This window comes from Branchiostoma floridae, chromosome 13 (genome assembly GCF_000003815.2).
Source record: "Branchiostoma floridae strain S238N-H82 chromosome 13, Bfl_VNyyK, whole genome shotgun sequence".
Lineage (NCBI taxonomy): Eukaryota > Metazoa > Chordata > Leptocardii > Amphioxiformes > Branchiostomatidae > Branchiostoma > Branchiostoma floridae.
The window spans coordinates 17,190,974-17,213,331 of record NC_049991.1 but is presented as its reverse complement, the minus strand read 5'-3'; the positions used below and the strand labels follow the sequence as shown (position 1 = coordinate 17,213,331).

Sequence of the window (22,358 nt, the reverse complement as noted above, 5' to 3'; positions counted from 1 at the left end):
TGTTGTTTTGTTGTTTTTATACGAAAAGATTGCAGCATACTTTGAACTTCATGATTATAAAGCATTTATCATCGAAGAACGCCATTGTTTCAGCTTTAAGTGACTGTTAACATGATTGTAAATCCAACCTTTGAGCTTGACCATGTATTACATGAGTGAAAAGGAGGCGTAACTATTTGTGTACCTTATCACAGTCTGAATCTCTGCTCTTGTCGTACAAGATTTGGTTTTAACGAGGTCATTTTTGCAACAGAACTTTGGCTTTGCAGAACTGTCTGCTCGGTGCTGTAATCGGCTTTAAGTTATACCAAACGTTCTGAAAGGCTTCCACATGTCTATACATTTACATGGTCAAGGGGGGGGGGGGGCACGGCAAACAGTGGCGCTACTTATAACGTAATTTGGCACAAAAAGTTCAAGTGTGCTTAAAAGTTGTGATCGATGGCTTTATAAGGTGGAGGGTAAGATAAGGGGGTGCCGACAAGTCCAGGTTATGTAACTGAGCAGACGGGTAGGCTCCGTGTTGCTGTGGAAGGTGCGATTACATTAGTAGTTCGATCGCCGTGTGGTTGCATACTGCGGATATTCTTCCGATAGTCATAAATGGGTCCTGCAAAATTCAGTTGTCTTGTTTCAGAAATAGAAAGGCTGTGTTATCCTTGTCCGTGATGGGTCTTTGTCACAGCCTGCTATGAAGTTCTACGCATGACGACGTACAACGGATGAGGTCGATCAGTCACATTTACCGAATAGTCTACTTTTGTTTAATTGACTTATTGGTCCACACGAGCACAAAAGGAGAGTCATGTGGGATCAACCTTTCAAGGGATCTAAAAAAAATCGACCTGTACAGCCAACTGGGATAAGATATAACTTCCGGACGTTCCGAGCGACATCTATCTCTTCTTCAGCGTCACTACTAGAATGAATAAATATTAGCACATCCAGTAAGTGTAATAAAAGCTGAGCAAGTAAAAGTCGTGTGTAGACACCACTCCTATGTATTTCAGCCAGTTGTATATATTGATGTTTTTAAATATTGTTTACCTGGATGTAGAACCTTCATTAAAAGTATTCCCCATGATTTATTTCCAACAGAAAAAGAGGACTTCGCCTACCAAAACAACGCCTTCGACCACACGCCCTCTTCCAACGACACAAACGTACAACTCCGCTGCCTGAAACAGTCAGTCAGCACGTCCACACTGACGACTATCGGCCAGGATGACACGCCAGACAAACCTGGGGACCCGCCTCTCCATCTGTATGAGTCCTACATCCTGCCGTGTATCGCTGAGTATGTCGGGACGACCCTCTTCCTATTCACCATCTGCATGGTATCAGGTACGTCAGGTGGAAGATTCAAGCAGACGTTAAATGAAGAAAAATCTTTCTTTTTTTGGCTCAAGCTTTTCTCTCAAAATTAGTTTGCCCGACTGACCAACTGGAAATAGCAACTTAATTCCTCACTAACTTTGAATACACAGGCATGTAGATGAGACAACTTTCTTATTGCCAGCATGTTTTAACGTTACGTCGTGTACCTGTGTTTCAAGCATATTGAGAAAAGAATTTTGAAGATAGATACCTGCCTTCGGATCTTATGCATCCCTAGATCAGAAAACAGAGTAAAGGTCTCAGACTTACGTCTTTATACATTATAAGCAATGAAACCTTCCAATGGATTTCTGTACTGACCAGATGTTCTATTTGTACAGCTTACGGTGGAGCGGCAGGTCCTACCTGGTTGCTAGGCGTGTCCCTGACGACCGGGTTTGCCTTTTTCGCTCTATGTATCTCAATAGGACCGGTCAGGTAAGACGTCGTTGAACTTAAGATGTAATATTTGCCTCCTTGTACACCTTAGAATATATCGGATTAAAGATATACGTGTTCATCAACTATTGATAAAAGTAAAACGATTCATCTGAATTGATTTTGAATTATTACTTTCCTTTACTTCTGTCATAAAGGAACCTAAAAATCACTCTTTTCTCTGTCATTGTAACCAATTTCATCATTCTATTGTTCATCTTGATAAACTATAGGCTAGACATCCAGCATTCAAGTACATGTTACACATCACAAAAACATTTGTTACACATCACAAAAACATACAGATAACACACTTGTACATTTATACAACACAAGAATTAGAAAGATCACGAAAAGACTGTAAACCAGTACAAAAGCTAAAGCGGTCGAACCTCACACACTGAGAACGAAGCATGACGTTTTTTATTAACCTGTTTTATGTCACCTGTAACAGTGGCGCCCACCTGAACCCTGTCGTTACTATGGCAATCACCTTAGCTGGGGACTGCAACCCTATTTTGGGCATCCCTTACGTCATCGCTCAGATAGCGGGGGCAATAACCGGAGCATATTTCACCAAGGTAACGCAACTGTTCATGCAAGGGCTGATAAATATGGACTACTGTGCCAATATCGCGATCGTATACTTGTACTATCAAATAGTAAAATAGGTCTATTGAATACCAAGCGCTCGCATATGATAATTGTCCAAAAAAGGATGTTGTCTTTTCGACTGCAGTCTTTAAAAAATTCGAAAATTCTCTGTCTCCTGCCAGCGGTCGATCCTCAAAAAGGCTGGATAGGCAGCTTTCTGCTATGGTCGGATAGTTACCGAAAACACAACATGGTTCCTAGGTCTAACAACAAATTAACCAACAGGTGAAGAAAGTCAATATCTACAATATTCTTTTTTTTTTTTCAGTTCATCGTACCGAGTACCACTTACGCACAATGCCTTGGCGGGGCACACTCTGTAGGTCCAGGGGTAACCGCTGGGGGCGCTATTCTGTGTGAAGTCCTCATCACCGCCTTCCTAGTGTTGGTAATCCTCATGAGCGGAGTGGACACGATCAACAAGCAAAATCCTCTCCCACCACTGGCGGTCGGACTGGCCGTCGTGGTTGGCATTACTTGCGGGTGAGATTACTACAAGTTTTCGTTGCTTAGGAAAATTTAAAGGAGGGGTATTGTATCATGAAAATGTTCAGATTCAACTTTCGCCTAGAAATTCCAATGCTCCTTGTGTAGGGAATATATTCATGTCATCAAGCTCGAAAACCCCTCCCTACCCTGAAAATTATTATTCAACCTTGAAAACACTTTATTTTGCCAACAATCGAAGCATTCCTGCTTTTGATTAAATACAACGTAGAAATGTGTTCATGTTCGTATAGTTGTCGTCAGGTCCAGGGTTGCTTTTGATTTTGAGTTTTAAAAAAATCGGGGGGCCCGGCTATACCCTAAAATAGTATGATAGTCACAGGGTTCCCACGGACCCAAGTTGGAGACACTCCCGAAAGTGCAGAAAAACAGCCAATAAGGTACCAGAAGAGGCCCCTTTTTCCAAATGACACCGTAACATCACCCCCTTATGTCACACGAGATCCCATGTTCGCACAGATCTATCGTGTATACTTTGAAGAATGTTAGACATTCAAAAGATGTAATATACACAAAACAATTATTGCTCAATTAAACTACTGGGTAGATTTTGTAAAGGTTTTGACAAAGCTTCCCCTACCTTTTGGTCAGTGACTGAAACGTTTTACCATTTACAAAATCCAGCCAATTGCTTGAGTGGTTGTTATCGTATGGACCATGTATGCTGTTACCCTCATGTGGTTTGTCCTTCTTCCTCCCCGTACCTACAGTGGTCCGTTCTCAGGCGGCTCCATGAACCCAGCCCGCGCGTTCGGCCCGGCCGTGGCGTCCGGCGTGTGGGACCACCACTACGTCTGGTGGGTGGGGCCGATACTGGGCGGGCTGGTCTCAACTGGGATATACAGGTAGGGATAAAATTCCCTCCCTCATTCAAGTACTTGTAAATCGGGTCTTTTCCGAAACCATCTACTCTGTACTTTTTGGGGATGAACTAGCAATGCCATGTGGCATGTTGTCCCAGAAAGGACTACAATATGTGTTCCTATACAGTCTTCTTTTAGAATTTATGTTCTTTTTCTAAGATTTCCAAAGTTTACCGAATTTTTTTTTCTAATCACAGAATGTTGATGGCGAGTGAAGACCGCCGTGTGCTGTTGTGGAGGCGGACACAAAAGAAGGACACTCGGATGCAGAGCACGTGATGAGCGGCTATACCCATAACGACAGACATCTCAATGGTTTAGTTATACATAATATACGTACCAACATGCAATGGAAGACGCGTGGCCATTCTTTGGGCAAACATTACTAGATATTCTCAAATCGATAGACAATGCACGTCGGATATGACTGTACAAATAAAAAGTACAGTTAAACATGACCCCCTCTGTATAAGGATGACCTGTTCATTGTGACCTCTCTCTGGTGGTTTCTATTAGATTATTTTCTCCATTGCCCAAGCGTTCAGAATGTTTACAGTGATCACCTGTTCACTACGACCATTTTCGCCACGGCCATAGAGTGATCACTGTATATAACTTGGATTGAAACTAGTGTCTATAACGTTAACTTAGTAAATACGTGTTTTGCATGACTTAGTTATGGCTGACTTAGGTTTATGAGGCCTATTTTTAAAAGCCACAAGTATGAAATTCCTGTCATGTACCAACATGGAATCATGGTATTTCCTAGTCAATTATGCAAATCAGTCATGGTTTTGTATAAATGATGTCTAATTTACAACTCTTTCTCAGTTACAAATGCAACATTTTTGAGAGCCCCTTCATGGACTATGGCGCAATTAAACTCCATTATGAAAGTTAGATCATAGTATTACTGATTTGCACATTGAGCATATACGTTGCCCACGTTAGTGGTTGAACTTAGACATTTTGCCTGAAGTCAAGTGTAGTGACAGGTTAACCGGTTAGACAGCATTTACAGACAGGGTGTGACGTGGGCAGGTCAGCACTGCAAGCTCGATAATCTCTGACTAACGTTGTCACCAACTTCGTCTCACAGGTGGGAATATATGTACTGTACATATTCTAGTTGAAGGAATCAAGCTATCTTCTGTCGCTGTGAACAAGGTTTGAAAAGCTTCATATATAGTGCAAGTTATCACACACTGATACGTAGCTATTGTTGTAGAAAACATGTACAGATGTGTCATCCTGATTATATGTATAGTAAAACGACCAAACCTTACCCTCAGGGAATTCTTTTGTTTTCAAAATGGCGATACCCTCGAATATTTATCTTGTTCTTGGTGTCGTGCATTTGGGGGAGAATACATCTTCCCACATATGTGCGAGCGCGTGCGCATACACCCCCCCCCCCCCTTCACACGCACACACATTTCTCTCCTCTCTCTCTCTTTCTCTCATTCTTTCTCTCTCTCGCTGTGATGTAAAAATTGGTGGGGTAAGATGTTGTAGTCCAACTATGTGGCAGTATGGCTAAAAATACGTATTTTGGATTATTACTATGTGTTTACACAATCTCTCGCTGGTTGAGGTTAATGAGGGAGAGGTAACTGTCAGGCTAGGAGAGAGATTTTAGCCAGGCTATGGTTATTACAACGTAGTTAAGTCGACTGTACTTTAGGCAAACCACAAAGTACTGAGGAAAGTTAAGTCGAATGGGAGCCATTTCGTGTGAACTCAAGTACCTGGTAGTTGGCTGAAGTACGCCGTGCCTTGTCAAACTATGTCGTAGTTGGTTTAAGTACGTCGTAGTTGAGTTTTGACCGGAGTAAGTAGAAAACCATAACCGTCATACTTTGGTTATGAGAGACGCCTTGCGGTTTTAGAGGAAAATGGCAGATTGCACTAATACATCTAAGTAGGTAAGGTTACCGTTGATTGACCTCATTTAAATGTTTCAACCAAAATTCATGCGCATGCGCGTTTAAATCACGCCCTATAAGGTCTGGTAACCTTATGACCTTCACCTTCTCGCGTTGATTGAGAGGAAAAGATATCGCACGGCTTTTTTATTTTAAAAAATGGGGGAAATCGGGCATTTCTCCATGCAAATAAAAAAACACGATTTTTGACATTTCGCTCCTCTAATAATCAGGGTTCTACACCATCAAAGATCACGTGACAATGTCAAAGGTTAGCTGTGCTGCTTATCTATACATCTTTCTCACGCTGTAGCCGTGATAGATCTAAAACGAGTTCAACGAGGCAAACAAAACACTGTCCATCATAATTAGCAGTTCAACAAATCATAGCATGGCAATTATGAAATCGACCAGTAAGAGAATGGCTACATGTCCGTCAAATATTTGCATTTATTATGTTTTTATTTTGCATGTCTTAAAGGACAATTGGATCAGTCTACGCAACTTTAAATTGCTTTATCTGTCGGTGCATAACTCGAGTTATAATATTTATTATTTGATCTTATATTGCGAATTTTTTGTGGTTTGGTGGAAAACTAAATGGGAGCCGATTTTAGAACTAGGTTTTGTCTGTTTGCCTCTGTCACTGACCTCGTCTATCGTGGTCGCAGCGTGAGAAAGGTGTATTGTCATGTCAAAAGGGGACCGTTTAACCTTGCCTGGTTATGTAACGTACATCGACAAACAGGTTAGACATCATTTAGTGAAGAACATATTCCACGACAGAGGTGCAAGGTCTCATTGCTGTCTATTTTGCTGTCACAAAGGTGGGAATATATATTTATTACACGTTTTTACTGTACGGCTCTAGATCTTTACTGAAGCACTTTTCTGTGAGTGTTTAACATAGTTTGTCAAGTTACGTGGAAAAGAGTGCAACATCCAGCATTTTGTACAGTAAACATGTAATGATTATGTAACGATTCTGAACGAAGAGACTGACATGCCTTTTCTACATACTTCTTGATTCACGTGTTTATTCTTTAAATTTTTTCAAATACATCGTGATATGCTCGAAAGCAGCTATAGACTCTTGAATAAGTTTACTTTTGTAGAAAACTCCCATACGTACTGTAAAGATGTGATGATTATGTAACGACTATGAAGGGAGGAACGGGAATACCCTTTCTACGCGCTACTGCATTTAACTATTTTTTTTCTTCAGTTTTTCAAATACGCCGTGCTATACTCGAAAGCAACTATAGATTCCTAAACTAGTTTACTTTTGTAGTAAATCTGCATACCTAATGAGGTTGATAATTGAAAGACGGCACGTTTTAGTTGGTTTCAAAACGTGGTTAAATTTTGAGCGGAGTAGAGCAAAGAGGTCTTGTGTACACCTAAGGTCTTATGGAACAAATAAATCAAGGTGTCATTTCTTAACGTTGCATTTGTTTACATGTACAAATGTGAGCTACTTTGTGGCGTGGGAAAAAGTGCGCTCACGCCTTGTTAAGGCTAGAGTCATAGGTTAGCGAACAATAGTTCAGGTATGCTATTATTAATTCGATGATTGTCGGGCGCGCTCAGTCGAACCGGGCAGCAGCCCTCGGGGGGTAGCTATAGGGGTCGGTGACTGGTTAGCATCAAAATGAACGGTGCAGTACTAATTAGCAACGTAACCCCGTTTGTTTACAATCTCCACCTTCACCTTGTCATATCCTCATCTTCAGTGTCACGCACTGTGGCAACTAGTACTCCCAACCCCTTCTTCCTCTATCCTGTCCTGTTCTTTACCTTTTTTGTACAATCCGTCGGACACCATTTTAACCAGATGTTCTCTATTGCCCCACCCGCACCGTTCCCATATAGCAGACGAACCTGTCAAACTGACGTGTGTGTTTGGTATGGACGTATCTAATCAAGGGGATTATATAAGCTCATCACCTCATTGATCTAATCTACAGCGAGGGCAGTATTTTCTCAAATTCACGAAAAGACAGAAAATGTATTTAGTGCCAAAGGACCTTGACCTTGAAAGTTATCATAGGAAACAACTTTTCGTTCCCGAAAGCTGCCAGGTCGGGCTCCGGTTTGGAAATGTGACGTAGGACATAGATGTAATGTGTTGTGCGTGCGTTGCTATCACAAAATATGCCTGTTTCCGTAGGTTTGCAAAGTGACTATGCGTTTAGCATCTTTCTCTGTAAAAAGAAGTATATCTTTATCACTAGTGCTGAATCTTCGTCCGCCAAAATGAGTGAGAGCGAAATGACCCACCTGACGATGGAGAAGCACGAGCCTAAGCCGAACGCGTACGAGGTGTACGTCATGCCGTGTCTGGCCGAGTTCGTCGGGCTCCTCATCTTCGCCTTCATCGGTACCATGGTAACAGGTGGGTATGTGTGGTGCCGTGTGCAAACGTTGGCCTTTGGTGACGCGATCGTGTTGTGCCGTGTGCAAAACTTAACTTCGACAACCGGTGAGTGAAGTGTCGTGTGCAAACGTGGGATTTTAGTGACGGGGTCGTGTTGTGCCGTGTGCAAAATCTAGCTTTAAAGATAAGTGAGTGTAGTACCGTGTGCAGAAACGATCTTTAAGTGGACGTTATGTAACAGAAGATATCTCATCCGACGGGTCTGCTACCTCCAAAAGGTCATTTCGGCAGCACATAGCCCTTGTCCTCTTGATCACAACGCGATTTTTGGAGATCGATCTTTGTTTGCATGTCACCAAGTCCCATTCCATATGATATGAAGTTTTTAAACAACAAAACAAGCTTAACACTCCAGTGATTTTGAAAGTCAGTGACATTCAAACGGTCAACAAAGTCGGGTGAAGGTCGTTAACAGTATGAAAACGCGCGGCTTTAGAACGTATCAAGCTCTAGCATACACTCTGACTTACTGTCTGAAATCAATGCTACCCTAAACGTTTTCATTGCACATTGTATTGTCAGGTTATGTGACACCGGCGGGGAACATGTGGCTGCTGTCCATCGCCTTGGCGCACGGGTTCACCATAGCCCTGCTGATTGTCGCTGTGGGACATATCAGGTGATGTTCATTTAGCCTGGTATTCAACCGTAATACCCGAGTCTCTTCTGTCCTCTCCGAGTTTTTGCGGAGACGACAGAAGAGACTCAGGAGCTATGATACGACTGGATACCAGTCTGCGGTATATCAATATGACATGTATAGAATACACACTGGTGATAACAACTACAGTCAAATCTGTACATAGCGACCACTCAATGGACTTAAAGAAACAGGTGGTCTCCATAGACAGGGCTGGTAATTATTATTGAGTCATTATCAATGGACGAAGAATCTACGAGACCACCAAAAAGTGACCACATTGTTAGGCAGGTGGCCTTTACGTATAGTAGGTGGTCACAAGTACTGGTTTGGATGTGTTTGTACGACTTTCTAGATGTGGAACAGAAAAGGGGACCGCAAAAGCCAACAGTGTAGAGTTTGATCTACAAAACTGTAAGGATATGTGATCATATGTATTGGGGGCGTAATTTGTGATCTGAGGGAGAAGTAAGTGGGAGTTATCTTGGGCTATGAAAACGTTGATGTTGGAACTTGTTAACTTACATCTGTATCCAAATTCTAATACCAACAGCGGCGGTCACCTGAACCCAGCCGTGACCCTGGGCATCACCATCGCAGGTGGGGTCACGTGGCTGCAGGGCATCTGTTACGTCATCAGCCAGCTGCTGGGGGCCATGGTGGGAGCAGCGTTTACCAGGGTACTAGTAATGTCGATAACGATGTTCTCATGTCCACTAGTGTCCATCCTTTTATCCCTCGCTCTGTGGTAGGCCTAAGTACCAGTATACTAAGTATCCAGCAACCATTTCCAGCGACACCGGGATTGACACTGAGGACTTGGGAACAGCTATGTAAGACCGAGTGCTGTGGAGAGATGTTGTGCATCGCCTCACCCCGCCCGCCAGGGACGACAGATGATGATACCTATCCAGTACACGTAGCCCCATCAAATACCAGAGGCCCTATCCACTGTCAATAGTCTTATCCAGTGCCCTTAAAATAATATTCACAACTAGTTCTTGATATCCCTGGTTTCCGTGTCCTATCGTTTTCCTATCGCTTTCCTATCGCTTCGGTGTAGCAGCCCTATCCAGTACCCGCAGCCTTATGGCTGGACCCATAGCCCGTTACATATCCAGTACCCTTGAAATGGCATTCGCAACGTACGAGCTCTTTGATAGGGAGATAGTAGCTAAACACGAGCAATATTAGGAAAGTTGTCGCTTTCGCAACACGAAACTTTGTGAAGATTTAACATCGATCCAGGTAAGAAAAATTTGGAACTGCCAGTTCATTCTAGGAACACTGAAAAAGAGTGATAGATATCACTCGAAACGTTCCAAAGTAATCTCAAAATCTTATCCAGCTGTAGATACTGTCTTTGAAAGATATATGTATTTATGTATGTACTCTATCTTTCTAGTTCATATCGCACCGATAGTATTTGTTTCATTTTGTACTGATGAAGGCGACAGATTGTCGTCGAAACGTTTACGAAAGAGTTAAAAAAAAGGTTGTGTAACGAAGAAGATTTTGTTGAAGTATTCTTGAATAGTTAATCGGGTTATGAATCGTTTATAAATCAATCAATAAAACAAACTAACCATCCAAATCGCTCAACAATTATCTGCAACATCCAGGCCATCCTGCCGAACGCAACCTACGCGGCCTGTGCCGGGGGAACCCACGCTATTGGCGGAGAGGTTTCCATCACAGGAGCCATCCTGTGTGAGTCCATCCTCACCATGATCCTGGTCCTCACCGTCCTGCTGGCGGCTGTGGACCCGTCCTCCGCTGAGAAGGCCCTGCCGCCTCTCGCTATTGGTCTGGCCGTGCTGGTCGGCATCCTGGCTGGGTGAGGATACTGTAAATGTATACTGTGTTGTAAAGTTCGCGGGGATTTAATTTCACGGTAGCGGGAAAAAGGACTTTTCGCGGTGGTTTTAAGTTCGCGGTAGCATCATGCACTGTAGCATCTTAGGCCCCCTTTCCACTTGACGGCGCTCTCACGGCGCTCTCGCTGCGATGGAAAATTGGCCAGAGCGCGGTGAGAGCGCCTCGACGCCGGAAAAAGCTGCTCTAGTGGAATCTCTCCGGCGACCCCAGCGCGCTCTCACTTCGACGAAAAACTCAAATGTCAGCATCTTTTAATGAGCTAGCAAAGATTCGAAAGATTACTCAACGAATTTCAGAGATAAAGAACGAATCTTTTGACGTATAGTGTATTTTGGTATCTTTGAAGTCATCCTTTTACGTCTTACATAACATTCAAAGTTTAGAATCAAGGCTGTGAACAAATCCAATTTTGGTCACTGTACAGTCTCTCAGACTGAAATATACACGTTTCTCTTGCTGTTTTTTCTTTGATCTGTCATGTAGCTTGTTCACCATAAATATCTTTATCATGCCACGTTATTGGTGTAAATCATACATTACTGAAACACTTCGATCTAATTGAAAATGGGACTTCAATAGTCTAAATGTACAGATGAAGAACAAGAAAACCTCATGTCATCATGTTGAAATTAAAAAAAAATAAGTTGAGAAATGATAAACCTTTATTTTTAAACCTTGCTTATTCCATCTCAGTTTGTTTAATTGTTCATCACCGGTACAATTTGGACATTTCTCATGGTTCTGTCTATGTCAAATATATACTTCTTCACAAACCGCAGTTGAGAGCGCAGAGAGAGCGCAGTGAGAGCGCCGTCCTAGCTAAATTGGCATCATAAACCACTGTTGAGACCTATTGCGCTCACCGCGCTCGCTGTGCGCTCTCTTGGCGCTCACGGCGCTCGCTGCGCGCTCTCTTGGCGCTCTCTCTGCGCTCATAGTTGGATCGCCGTCCACGGCGCTCTCACGGCGACTGTTTTGAGTAGGTTCAAAACAGTCGCGGAGGTGATGGCGACCATGGCGACCATGGCGCTCTCACCGCGCTCTCTTCGCGCCCTCATGGCGACCTTGGCGATCCCACTGCGCTCTCACCGCGCTCTTCCCAATTTGAGGTCGCAGAGAGAGCGCCGCGAGAGCGCCGTCCTAGTGGAAAGGGGGTATTAGTGCCATGGAAAAATGTTGGCAGTGGTTTCAAATTCGCGGTGAAGCGGCTGCGAAAGTTTGTGCATTTTCTCTGTCATTATACTTTTTACCTCTTGTAATACGGTTTGCTGTTAGATATCATTTTTTGTTTACAATGTTTGCGATTGTACTATGGAGGTATCGGCTCAGTTGTATACACGTAAAACATACGGCGACCCTGCTGCCGGCACCTCGCAAAGTTCACTCTGTGAAGCTCATGATGGATGGATGGCAAAATAGATGGACTGGATGGATGGATGGATGGATGGCAAAATAGATGGACTGGATGGATGGATGGATGGATGGATGGATGGATGGATGGATGGATGGATGGATGGATGGATGGATGGATGGATGGATGGATGGATGAAAAGATGAATCGATGGATGGAAAGATGGATGGAAAGATGGATGGAAAGATGGATGGAAAGATGGATCGATGGATGTAGATAGATACATACACCTTATCGCATTCAATTCAAGGACGAAAGGTAAACTACCTTGCTTTTAAGACCACCGAAAACTCGTCATTAAACAATAATTTCTCTCACCTTCCCAGCGGCCCGTTCTCCGGAGCGTCCATGAACCCAGCCCGTGCGTTCGGCCCGGCGGTTGCGGCTGGTGTGTGGAAGAACCACTATGTCTGGTGGGTGGGCCCGATCATTGGAGGTCTCGTGGCTGGGATTATCTACAGGTAGGTCTGAATAAATGTACTGTTTACTGAGTTTTTAGGAGTTGTGAGTAACGTTGTGGGTAACGTAGTTAAACAAAGGTATGAAGAGAAAATTACTTCTAGTTATGACATCGTTTCAGACGTCATGTTATCGTCTATGTATTTTGATAATGGTCTACAACCAGAAATTCTATTTTGGAATCTTGTACAATATATATCTTTGACAGATGTTACTGGTGGTATTCAGTGGTGCATAAGCATTTCATAAGAGATACGTCGATGTAGGTCCCAGGTAATAACATATGCCAGAAAGCAGTTACTCAAGAAACTGGATATGATGTAGGAAACGGTCAGGTGTTTCAACTAGCATCTACTATCTTTCGTTAGTCAAACTTCAGTTACCAAAAGCATATCCAGTTTCTTGAGTAACAGCTTTTTGGCATATTTCATAAGAGGCAATGGGGAACCATGGGTCGTCGGTCCATCTCAGTATACATACAGAAATGTGACGGCGACGACGATTATACTACACAACACTGTATTCATCGAACTGAAAGGCACAAAATGCACTAAAAACTCTAAACATCTTTAATTTCTTGTTTCAGGATGTTCCTGGCCGACGCTGAGCGCCGTCTGATCGCGGGCAATTATATGAAGCGGTACATTTGAGCTGCAATGCACATCGTACCCTGGGAGCCAGACAGGAACGGGTAGCTAGCGAGTTTCGTTCGGGGAGCCAAGGCAGTCAGCCCGCCGATCTCACATGAGCGCTCCGGGGAGTTTAAGCCTGAAGGATTTATCGCTACCCTGGAAAGGGCAGGTGGACCTCATCGGGCTTAAACTCCCCGGGCGCTAATAGGAGATCGGGCGGGCCTGACTGTCTTGGGCCACCGAATAAACTGTCCTAGCTGCCCGATTCCGGCTGGCTCCCAGGGTATGTACATCGCAAAAAAAGCTTGCTGCAAATTCCTACCCGTAGTTTACTTGCAGGTGAACAACAATTGGTAATGTTAAATCCATGTTAAACTGTTATTTTCAACACAAAACATTGGTTGTATACAATGTTGGACTGTCCAACCACAGTCTTTGTCAATGAATGAGCTTGCTTCTTTGGCGTAACGTTATGCAGATAGAACACTCGCTGAGCAGCGGACTTTCAAGTTCACAATCCATGTTTGCATACAATCATACAGTTAAATATGAAGCATACTGAATTGAAACAATGAAAATTAAACGACGCTGCTAATCTATAACAAGGCTCAATTTCTACATTACTAATACATCGCTACAATTTCTTTGAAAGCAGTGCAAGTTAAAACGCCTTGTGTTTTCATTGATCTGTGAGTTGTATGATCGAAGATACTAGTAATTCTTTGTAGATTTCTTAATATTGAAAAAATTATACCTCACGGTATTCAAGATCATTATGGTAAAGGCTATCTCCTTAATTATATATCGCCTTTGTATCTTTGTAAGATCTTATTAAGATGTCTTTGCATGTCATTTTCACATGTCTGTAGAATTTTAATTTACAAGACGGGGGATTTAGTGGTAAAACGTATGCTCTATATATACATGTTGATTTATCATCAATGGATTAGTAGTTTGAGAAACCCATTACATGTATCAGTGTTGCTATTCTACTATATTTTGTTGAATATCTAGAAGTATTATAAAAAGACGATAGCTGTGTTGGTTGGTACATGTATATCGGACGTGCGGTACAAACTCAGCCGATTTCTGGACAGCAAGATTTCTTTCATACCTTTTCAAAGGTTCTAATATGTTTTAATCTCTTGTTAAGGTACAAGGGATTTTCTATTCATTTCTTGCCAATATTGTTAACTTTGTATCTCAGTCATTATAATGGATAAAAACATTATGATACATTTAGGTGTATAGTGCTATAGCGAATGTGGTTTACTTTGTACTCATCTACGGGAAATAAACGTATCAAGAGGCGTGTGTCGTCTCAAGTTATTTCTTCAAGAACTTGTTACCTTACAAAAACACTAGAACTGGCGATTCACTTTCTAACATTGACTATATGCATCAGCTGGCCTGCGTTTATGTTTTTTTATGCGGGTGGTGTGCATCACACAGTTACTAAAAGCACGCGTCATGGGTGACTTTGGAAGCTACCGCAAGAGAAGTAGTGCCAGATTGACGAGTGTCCGTTTGCGCGGCAAAGATGCCACCTATAACGAAGATGGTTGGTCTTATGCACATTGGTACCGATCGTTTCTTGTGAACCGGATAAGTACAATGTTGAGTTTCTTTGATTTCCTTCGTAGAATTCCTGATTGTAGAGGCCCTAACAAATGGAGAGTGGCCACCTTTATGAATCCATAGCTGTTCAATATTAGATGTCCAACACTGCGACAACAGTTGCCTACACATTAGACGTTCCTAACGACAACCAAATGAACATACTGTTCTGCAACAGAACTAGAATCAAAACGGCGTAAAGACACAACTAACAAGGTTTGGCCACACTGACTTAATTCTATGAACGACATCCTCAAACTAATTTGCAAGGCGACAAAAACAGAAAGAAAAAAACACGGAAAAAATGCCTCTAAACCAGAGGACTAAATATCTGACCATGTGCCCCCTTACCCTGTACAACAGATCCTCTGGCAAACATAAAATCCAGATTGACCAGGGATGCTATTGGGTGACATGTGGCTACATGTTTTTAGAACGGGCGAAAATCAATGCGCGTTCGGATGCCGTCCATAAAATTAAGTCAGTGTGGCCTTGGGTGCATTAACCTACTCTCCAAGCAGAGGTTAGGCTCCGGCTGTTTTTTTAGTCGTTTTTATCGGGCTTTATATTTTGTATTTTATCTTGCTGTATCAAATTCAAAACCTAACGGTTTGGCTGGCATACTTCATGAAAAATGACAAAATAGAAATCCCTATAAAAACGACTAAAAAAAACGTTAAAAAAACAGCCGGAGCCTAACCTTTGCTTGGAGAATAGCCTTAGGTGCATTAACCATCGGCTGAACGCAATGTGCACTCAAGCGGGTGATTTGCATGACATTTGCATCAAGTGGTAATTATGCAGTACGGGTGACTGCACATGTTAGGTTCCAGACAACTGTTGTGACAAATTGCGACGTGCATGTTACAGACGTTACAGAGTGAACATGCCAAAGGCAGGCGTCTTACATTCGTGAAGTAGAAATCATTTTTAAGTCTATTGTACAAATAATAGGGTTTCTCTGAAGCGACCGCGGGTGACGTTAATGCTGTAATTTACTCCGCATCCCCGATATAATGATATAAAGCGGTTCAACCAGCTAATAGCATGACCTACTGCGCACGCGTAGTAGATAAGTTTCTGCCCCAGTGCCTAAGGTCTTAAGACGTGGCGTAAGTCCTTGGCCCCGTCCGGCTGCGATCCTGGCAACTGCTCTTAAGCAGGTAAGCACACACACGTGTCTCCTATGCTGTGGGGAGGAGTAAGGTGTTCTTACTTGTGAATTCGACACGAGTTTAACTGTGTAAGAATGCTACCATAGGGTGTGTTGTGTACAGACTACTCGGTGGTGTCCGTAATGTCCGCAATTACTTTTTACATACCTGAATCCATACGTCTATGATTTTCGTAAAGACAACGTGTACATCTACCATTGGCAGATAGACTATTTACGTACGTAAACATTACTAAAAAAAGCGATTCGCATTCTTGGGTGCGTATAGTCTATTTTATCATACCAAGTTAAGTTATGTAACTTGTACTGAGGAGATTGGCATAGTGAGATATTTCGATGAGAGCTTCATGTAAACAAGCACTTGATATACTCAATAGAAGAACAAATTCTAGGTTGGTGTCGATGTGACATTATCCTGTAGTGGGTTAAAGTGGCGCGGCTAATTATGCAATGCGGGTGACGAAACAATGGCGTAAACAAAGCATGTTCCCACGTTTGAACATTGCAACGGCCCGAGGGCATGCAACTGCTTTTACAGTAGACAGCACTGAGTCTTGGTAAAGGTGCAGTCACACGAGCGGATATATAAAGTCCGTATAATGTCCGTATTGACATTCTTCATATGTACAATACGCACCTCATACGGATCTCCGTCGTTTTGTGTCAGTTTTAGGTACGCAGGTATACGCACAGTATAGCCCAGTATGAGTACAGTACCGTGTAAACTGGCAAAAAAAGATTGAGATGCGGATGAAGTGCGTACTATGCGTACGACTGTGTATGAAAAAAATGTCAAAGCGGACCACATACGGACATGACATCCACGCTAGTGTGACTGCACCTTTAACACCTTCAAGGTTGGTTCATAGGTGCGTATATATTCAAGACAGCAAGAGGTCCATATGGAAGATTGCTGAAAAAATAATAGAAAACTGACAAACGCAGACGGATGACATGTCAGACGAGTTAGCTGGGTCACAAACCATACTTCTCGGCCAGCCAACTCCTCAGGCATGTTATGCATCAGACATTATCTACTATTTTTTCCCACGAACTGTGGAGTCTGTAAAAGGCAAAAGGTGGTATCTCACTGCACTTGGGGCACGTTTGCGGCACTGTAGGGTTCGTTTACTGCGGCGCTTTTATGTTATTTTTTTCGATTCGTTTTATGATTTTTGAGATATTACGTAATAGGTAAAATTATGACGTAGAAGATAACAAAATACACGAAACGTACTAAAATTCGTTTTTTATGTCTGAAATTCGTTTAGAAATCTTTCGAACCCCGCAGTGCCACACCAGTGCCCCAAGTGCAGTGAGATACCACCATACGGACCTCATACGGATTTGACTATAAACGCACGTATGAATCCACCTTTACAGCCATGTCCATCAACATGGATGACACGAACGAGCTGACGCATTTGACGCTGGAGAAGGAGGAACCAGCCAACGCGTACGAGACTTACGTCATGCCGTGCGTTGCCGAGTTCGTCGGTCTCGTCATCTTCGTCTTCATCGGTACCATGGTAACAGGTGGGTGTGGTGTCGTGCACTGTCTAATTGCAAGGGGCTTAAGGGCACGTATGGCCACCTTCGCCAACAAGTTTAAGAACGCAAATCCAGGGCAATCTTGGGACGGTCCTAGGTGTGGCGCCTGCAATCCAGCTGTCTCGGAAAAGGTTGCAATAGATTTCTGGGGACAGTTCACATCATAGCCTCGTAACAAAAATCGTACAACGGCTAACGACGACTACGAAGGCGCCTTAACTGCATATAAAACATTTTCTATACATAACTCCAAATAATGTTCTATACCCAGAAAACACCGCTATTTTTTAAAAATCAAAACCGAAGAATTACACATGTTATCGAAGGTTTGTTCTATCGTGACAGGTTACACAACAGCAGGGAGCATGTGGCTGCTCGCCATCGCCTTGGCGCACGGACTCACCATAGCACTGCTGATCGTCTCCATTGGACACATCAGGTACGAAAAAATCAAATAGAAGAGATACTATAGAAGAAATGGGTGTTACATAGATTCAATATTCTGTATAGCCCAAAGGCTGCAGTTGTGCGCAGTTAACGTTGAGTCATGCCATTTAAATCAGATTCACCTTTGATATATATGAGTAGATTTTAGTTTTGCAAAGAATGATTGATTTTCGACGATGATTGATTTACACTGAGACTGCTCTCCCTGGTGCTGAATTGCATTCATGCCTATAGTACCATCCCTATCCCTGGTGCTGAATGACATTCACTCTGGCACTACCATCCCTGTCCCGGGTGCAGAATGACATTCACACTTACAGTACAATCCCTGTCCCCGGTGCTGAATGACATTCACACGGACACTGCTGTCCCTGGTGCTGAAAGGCATTCACACTGACACTACCATCCCTATCCTTGGTGCTGAATGACGTTCACACTGACACTACCATCCCTGTCCCTGGTGCTGAATGACATTCACACTGACACTACCATACCTGTCCCTGGTGCTGAAGGACACTCACACCAACACTACCACCCCAGTCCCTGGTGTTGAATGACATTCACACCACCCCTGTCCCTGGTGCTGAATGACACTCACACCAACACTACCATCCCTGTCCCTGGTGCTGAATGACATTCACACTAACACTGCCATCCCTGTCCCTAAGACAAGGATATCGTATCAATCTCTTTCATATACCAAAGATAAGAGTGCATCTTTGGATCCGATTATTGATATTATATAATACCTTAACTTTCTTCTGTATTCCAGTGGAGGGCACCTGAACCCAGCCGTGACCCTTGGGATCACCCTCGCCGGTGGGGTCACCGTTCTGCAGGGCATCTGTTACGTCATCAGCCAGCTGCTGGGGGCCATGGTGGGAGCAGCGTTTACCAGGGTAATGTCAACCAGAATGTGCAGTATTGCATGTGGTGCGGTAGAGTAGGATATGCACATGGTTTATGTTTGGTTAGACCAAGGAGATATTAAGTTTTGGTTAGACACAAAAAGAATAAGACGACATTTCATTGAAACGTAGGCCAATCGATTGGTTAAAACAAACAAGATTTACTTAAAACATTTAGAGTTTGTTGTCCGGCTCGATTTAGTCCATCAATTATGCAAATTATGCAAGGTTATTATTCAAAGGGCAAGTGTTCCTTGAACGCTTTCTATCAATTAACGATGAATCTGACTCACAGAAGGAAATATGGACTGCGAAGACATACAGACCAAAAGCCATACCTCCCTGTGAACTAGTAGCGTCTTCCGTTGACCTCATGACCTGGAATGTCTGTCATACCCGTATCTGATGAACCACTGATTCTACCACGTCTTAACTCTACTTCCTATCGTCCACAAGTCTGACATTTGTGGTCGTCTTTCCACTCGCTTTCTGTCACTCTACTGACAGCGTATTCATCTCACTACGGACACACAAGAACACAAACATCCTGACACGCCAAAAATAAAACCTCCGAACACTGTGGCACCCAGCACCACTTTCCAGGTGTTGTTTGTAGCCTCCACCAGGCCTTCCTACGGGAGTACGGGGATAGTGGAATTCAGCAAAGAAATCGGAAAATTGGTTTAGATTCATGTTTCATGTTTCCCCTCCGGAGGACCAAATCTTCAGGTAGCAAAACTCCCCTGGCAAATTATTCTCTCCCTATAAAAAAATGTATAATAGCCAGTGTAGTCAGTCTGGTAGAAACTATATTGTTTGCACCACTCAGGCCATCATGCCAAACGCAACGTACGCCGCCTGTTCCGGAGGAGCGCACGCTATTGGCGGAGGGATGTCCATCACAGGAGCCATCCTGTGTGAGTCCATCCTCACCATGATCCTGGTCCTCACCGTCCTGCTGTCCGCTGTGGACTCCTCCACCACCGGAAAGGCACTCCCTCCGCTAGCCATCGGTCTGGCCGTGGCGGTCGGCATCATGGCTGGGTGAGTATCTGTCGAATTAAGGCCCTAGTCTTAATCTCCAAGCAGATCCTACAACAGCACAACAGTATCAAAAGCTGGCAATGAAGAGTTAGACGGCATAGGAGTGTGTTTGGCTCCGGTAGCCAATGCACACTCTTAGGCCGGCTGCAGTCATGTGCCAGCTTTTGATACTATCCTATGCTAGCGTATGATCTTCTTGGAAATTACCCTAGCCTGGCATCCATCCTATGCTAGCTCATCTCATTGCCAGTATTGCCAGTCAGGGCTCTCGAGTACACCTTTACGCAACTATTCAAATTACGATCGTTTCTAGAGCTCTCTGAAACGGTACCAGACCATTCGGCAGCGAAACGATCAGAGGAGCAAACAAGAGCTGGAGTGGGATGGATGTCAGGGTAACGGGCAATCACATGCCGTTTTAACTACCATTCGTTTGCAGAGGTATCTGTCCCCAAACGTCAACAAAATCAAGATGTTGTGGCATGCAATGATAAATAATGTGAGTCTAGTATGACGACTGAACTTCTGTTTGAATACCTCGAGCTCTTCTCTTATCGTTGTTGTCATGGACACAAAAAAACACATGTGTATTAAGGATATGGACCTTTATTACTAAAGAAAAGAGGAGCTTGGATACTTCGAATTATACCTTAGAATTGTCAAATGATATCAGTTAAATGATTAATATTATGCCGTACCTTACCAGAGGCCCGTTCTCCGGAGCGTCCATGAACCCAGCCCGTGCGTTCGGCCCGGCGGTGGCGGCGGGGGTGTGGAAGAACCACTACGTCTGGTGGGCGGGACCAATCATAGGCGCTCTGGTGGCTGGGCTAATCTACAGGTAACATACATAGATATGTCTCGGTATTTAACTTCGCCAAGAGGGTTATATGTTGGCTAGCATTTGTGGGTATATGTGTATGTGTGTTTATTTCTTTTTGTAAAAGACCATCATAACTCGAGGACGCCTGAATGGATTGCCTTGATATTTAGTATGTGGGTAGGTCTTGATGAGATCCAGAGACGATAAGATTTTTGGTCCTTTAGTTGCTTGTTACGGTACTGCACCTGTGGAACTTTCGGGTTTGATTTCAGAGTACAAAATTGCTATTCTATCCTCCACGTTTATCTCCACACATCATCCGTTTTAGCGACGGAGTGATCTCCCATATACAAATACAAAGCCGGAATCTGGTGAAAGACCTAGTCTAAAACCAAGAACATCATATAAGCTTGTATGATGTCCTTTGTAAAACATATAGGCTACCGAACAATATCAGTTGGTAGTTACTGATATTCTATGCCCTGTTGAATGCCTAATGCAATGTCGTATCAAATCATACTGATGATCAAGTTTCAAAAAGGCTGTGCAAAGTGTTCAGTGGCCAGATGTTGTATTTATTGCATGTAGAAACATTACATAATGTGTTCCTTCTTTAAGGGCTTTCCTGGCCAGTTCAGACCGACGGCTGATCGCAGGGAACAGGAGAAAGTTCTACTGATGACGACGAGAGACATCACGATCACAAGACTTCCCAGTATCGGTCTACGATTGACAAAACGGTGGCAGTTGGACTGATAATGTATAGAGAACTAATAAGATAGCCAGAGATGTTAGATGGTGACTTTTGGTGGTAAATGTCTACTATGAACACGTTGCTTTGTTCTTCGTTTTCAGTAGTTTAGTTGTTCTATCTACATTAGCCTGGGTGCCATTCTAGTTAGTTTTCCACGGCTCCACACAAATATGAATTATTATGTAATAGTAGAATAGTTAGATACGGCATGGTGACCATATCTTTTGGTAATAGAGCGGGAACGTGTATATATGGGGCGCCACAGTGGGAGCCACGTAAACTAAAATAAAAACGTTTGTGTGTAGCTCCCAATACTGGTGTTGTTAAACTAACTTTTATTTACTTCCTTTGATTGATATGAACGTACTAGAAACTAGAAATAGCGACATGTGCCCCTACAAAAACCAGATCAATACAATTCCTAAAGAATTCAGGACTGCAGGGTCGATTCATTTGAAATATGAGTTCACCTATAGAAATCAAAGCTTAGTCTATGCACCTGTTATACAGGTTTTTCAGAACGGTTTTCTATACATATGCATGTACGTTGGATTTTCCAACTGTATCTCATTATCAATTGACACAAAATTATATTAGGGTAATAAGTTTAAAATTGTACACTCTTAGGGATGTATTATTAATGGGCTAAGGATACTCGTGGAATGTTATTTATCTATATCATACATCTGCAACATACGATTAAAGGGGAATTCGCTATTCCATTGTGTCTGTCCACGTTAGTCGTTACACACACGGTACTAAGATACATCAATAACAAATGTAGCTTTTATTATGTGATTAATTTACAACAGGGGTATT

The 22,358-nt window shown here is 43.0% G+C and overlaps 2 protein-coding genes across 3 annotated transcripts in view; both read left to right on the top strand.

The window, feature by feature from the left end:
- Nucleotides 1-13,317, top strand: part of LOC118429152 (aquaporin-8-like) — a 37,647-nt gene extending 24,330 nt beyond the window's left edge. The window contains exons 1-7 of one of the 2 annotated variants that reach the window (XM_035839577.1): nt 6,538-6,591; nt 7,999-8,159; nt 8,724-8,820; nt 9,395-9,521; nt 10,464-10,678; nt 12,457-12,591; nt 13,176-13,317. In XM_035839577.1, coding sequence (XP_035695470.1) covers nt 8,021-8,159; nt 8,724-8,820; nt 9,395-9,521; nt 10,464-10,678; nt 12,457-12,591; nt 13,176-13,239 — 777 coding nt within the window. In that variant the 5' untranslated portion in view covers nt 6,538-6,591; nt 7,999-8,020 and the 3' untranslated portion in view covers nt 13,240-13,317. Of the gene's footprint in view, nt 1-6,537; nt 6,592-7,998; nt 8,160-8,723; nt 8,821-9,394; nt 9,522-10,463; nt 10,679-12,456; nt 12,592-13,175 lie in introns of those variants that run through there. The other variant, XM_035839575.1, reaches the window with a different exon arrangement.
- Nucleotides 13,318-15,829: 2,512 nt separating this feature from the next.
- Nucleotides 15,830-21,571, top strand: LOC118428573 (aquaporin-8-like). The gene is made up of 7 exons (XM_035838670.1): nt 15,830-16,001; nt 17,396-17,548; nt 17,909-18,002; nt 18,783-18,909; nt 19,748-19,962; nt 20,669-20,803; nt 21,404-21,571. The coding sequence occupies exons 2-7, from the start codon at nt 17,398-17,400 to the stop codon at nt 21,462-21,464; spliced, it is 783 nt and encodes a 260-aa protein (XP_035694563.1). The 5' UTR covers nt 15,830-16,001; nt 17,396-17,397; the 3' UTR covers nt 21,465-21,571.
- Nucleotides 21,572-22,358: the final 787 nt, after the last annotated feature.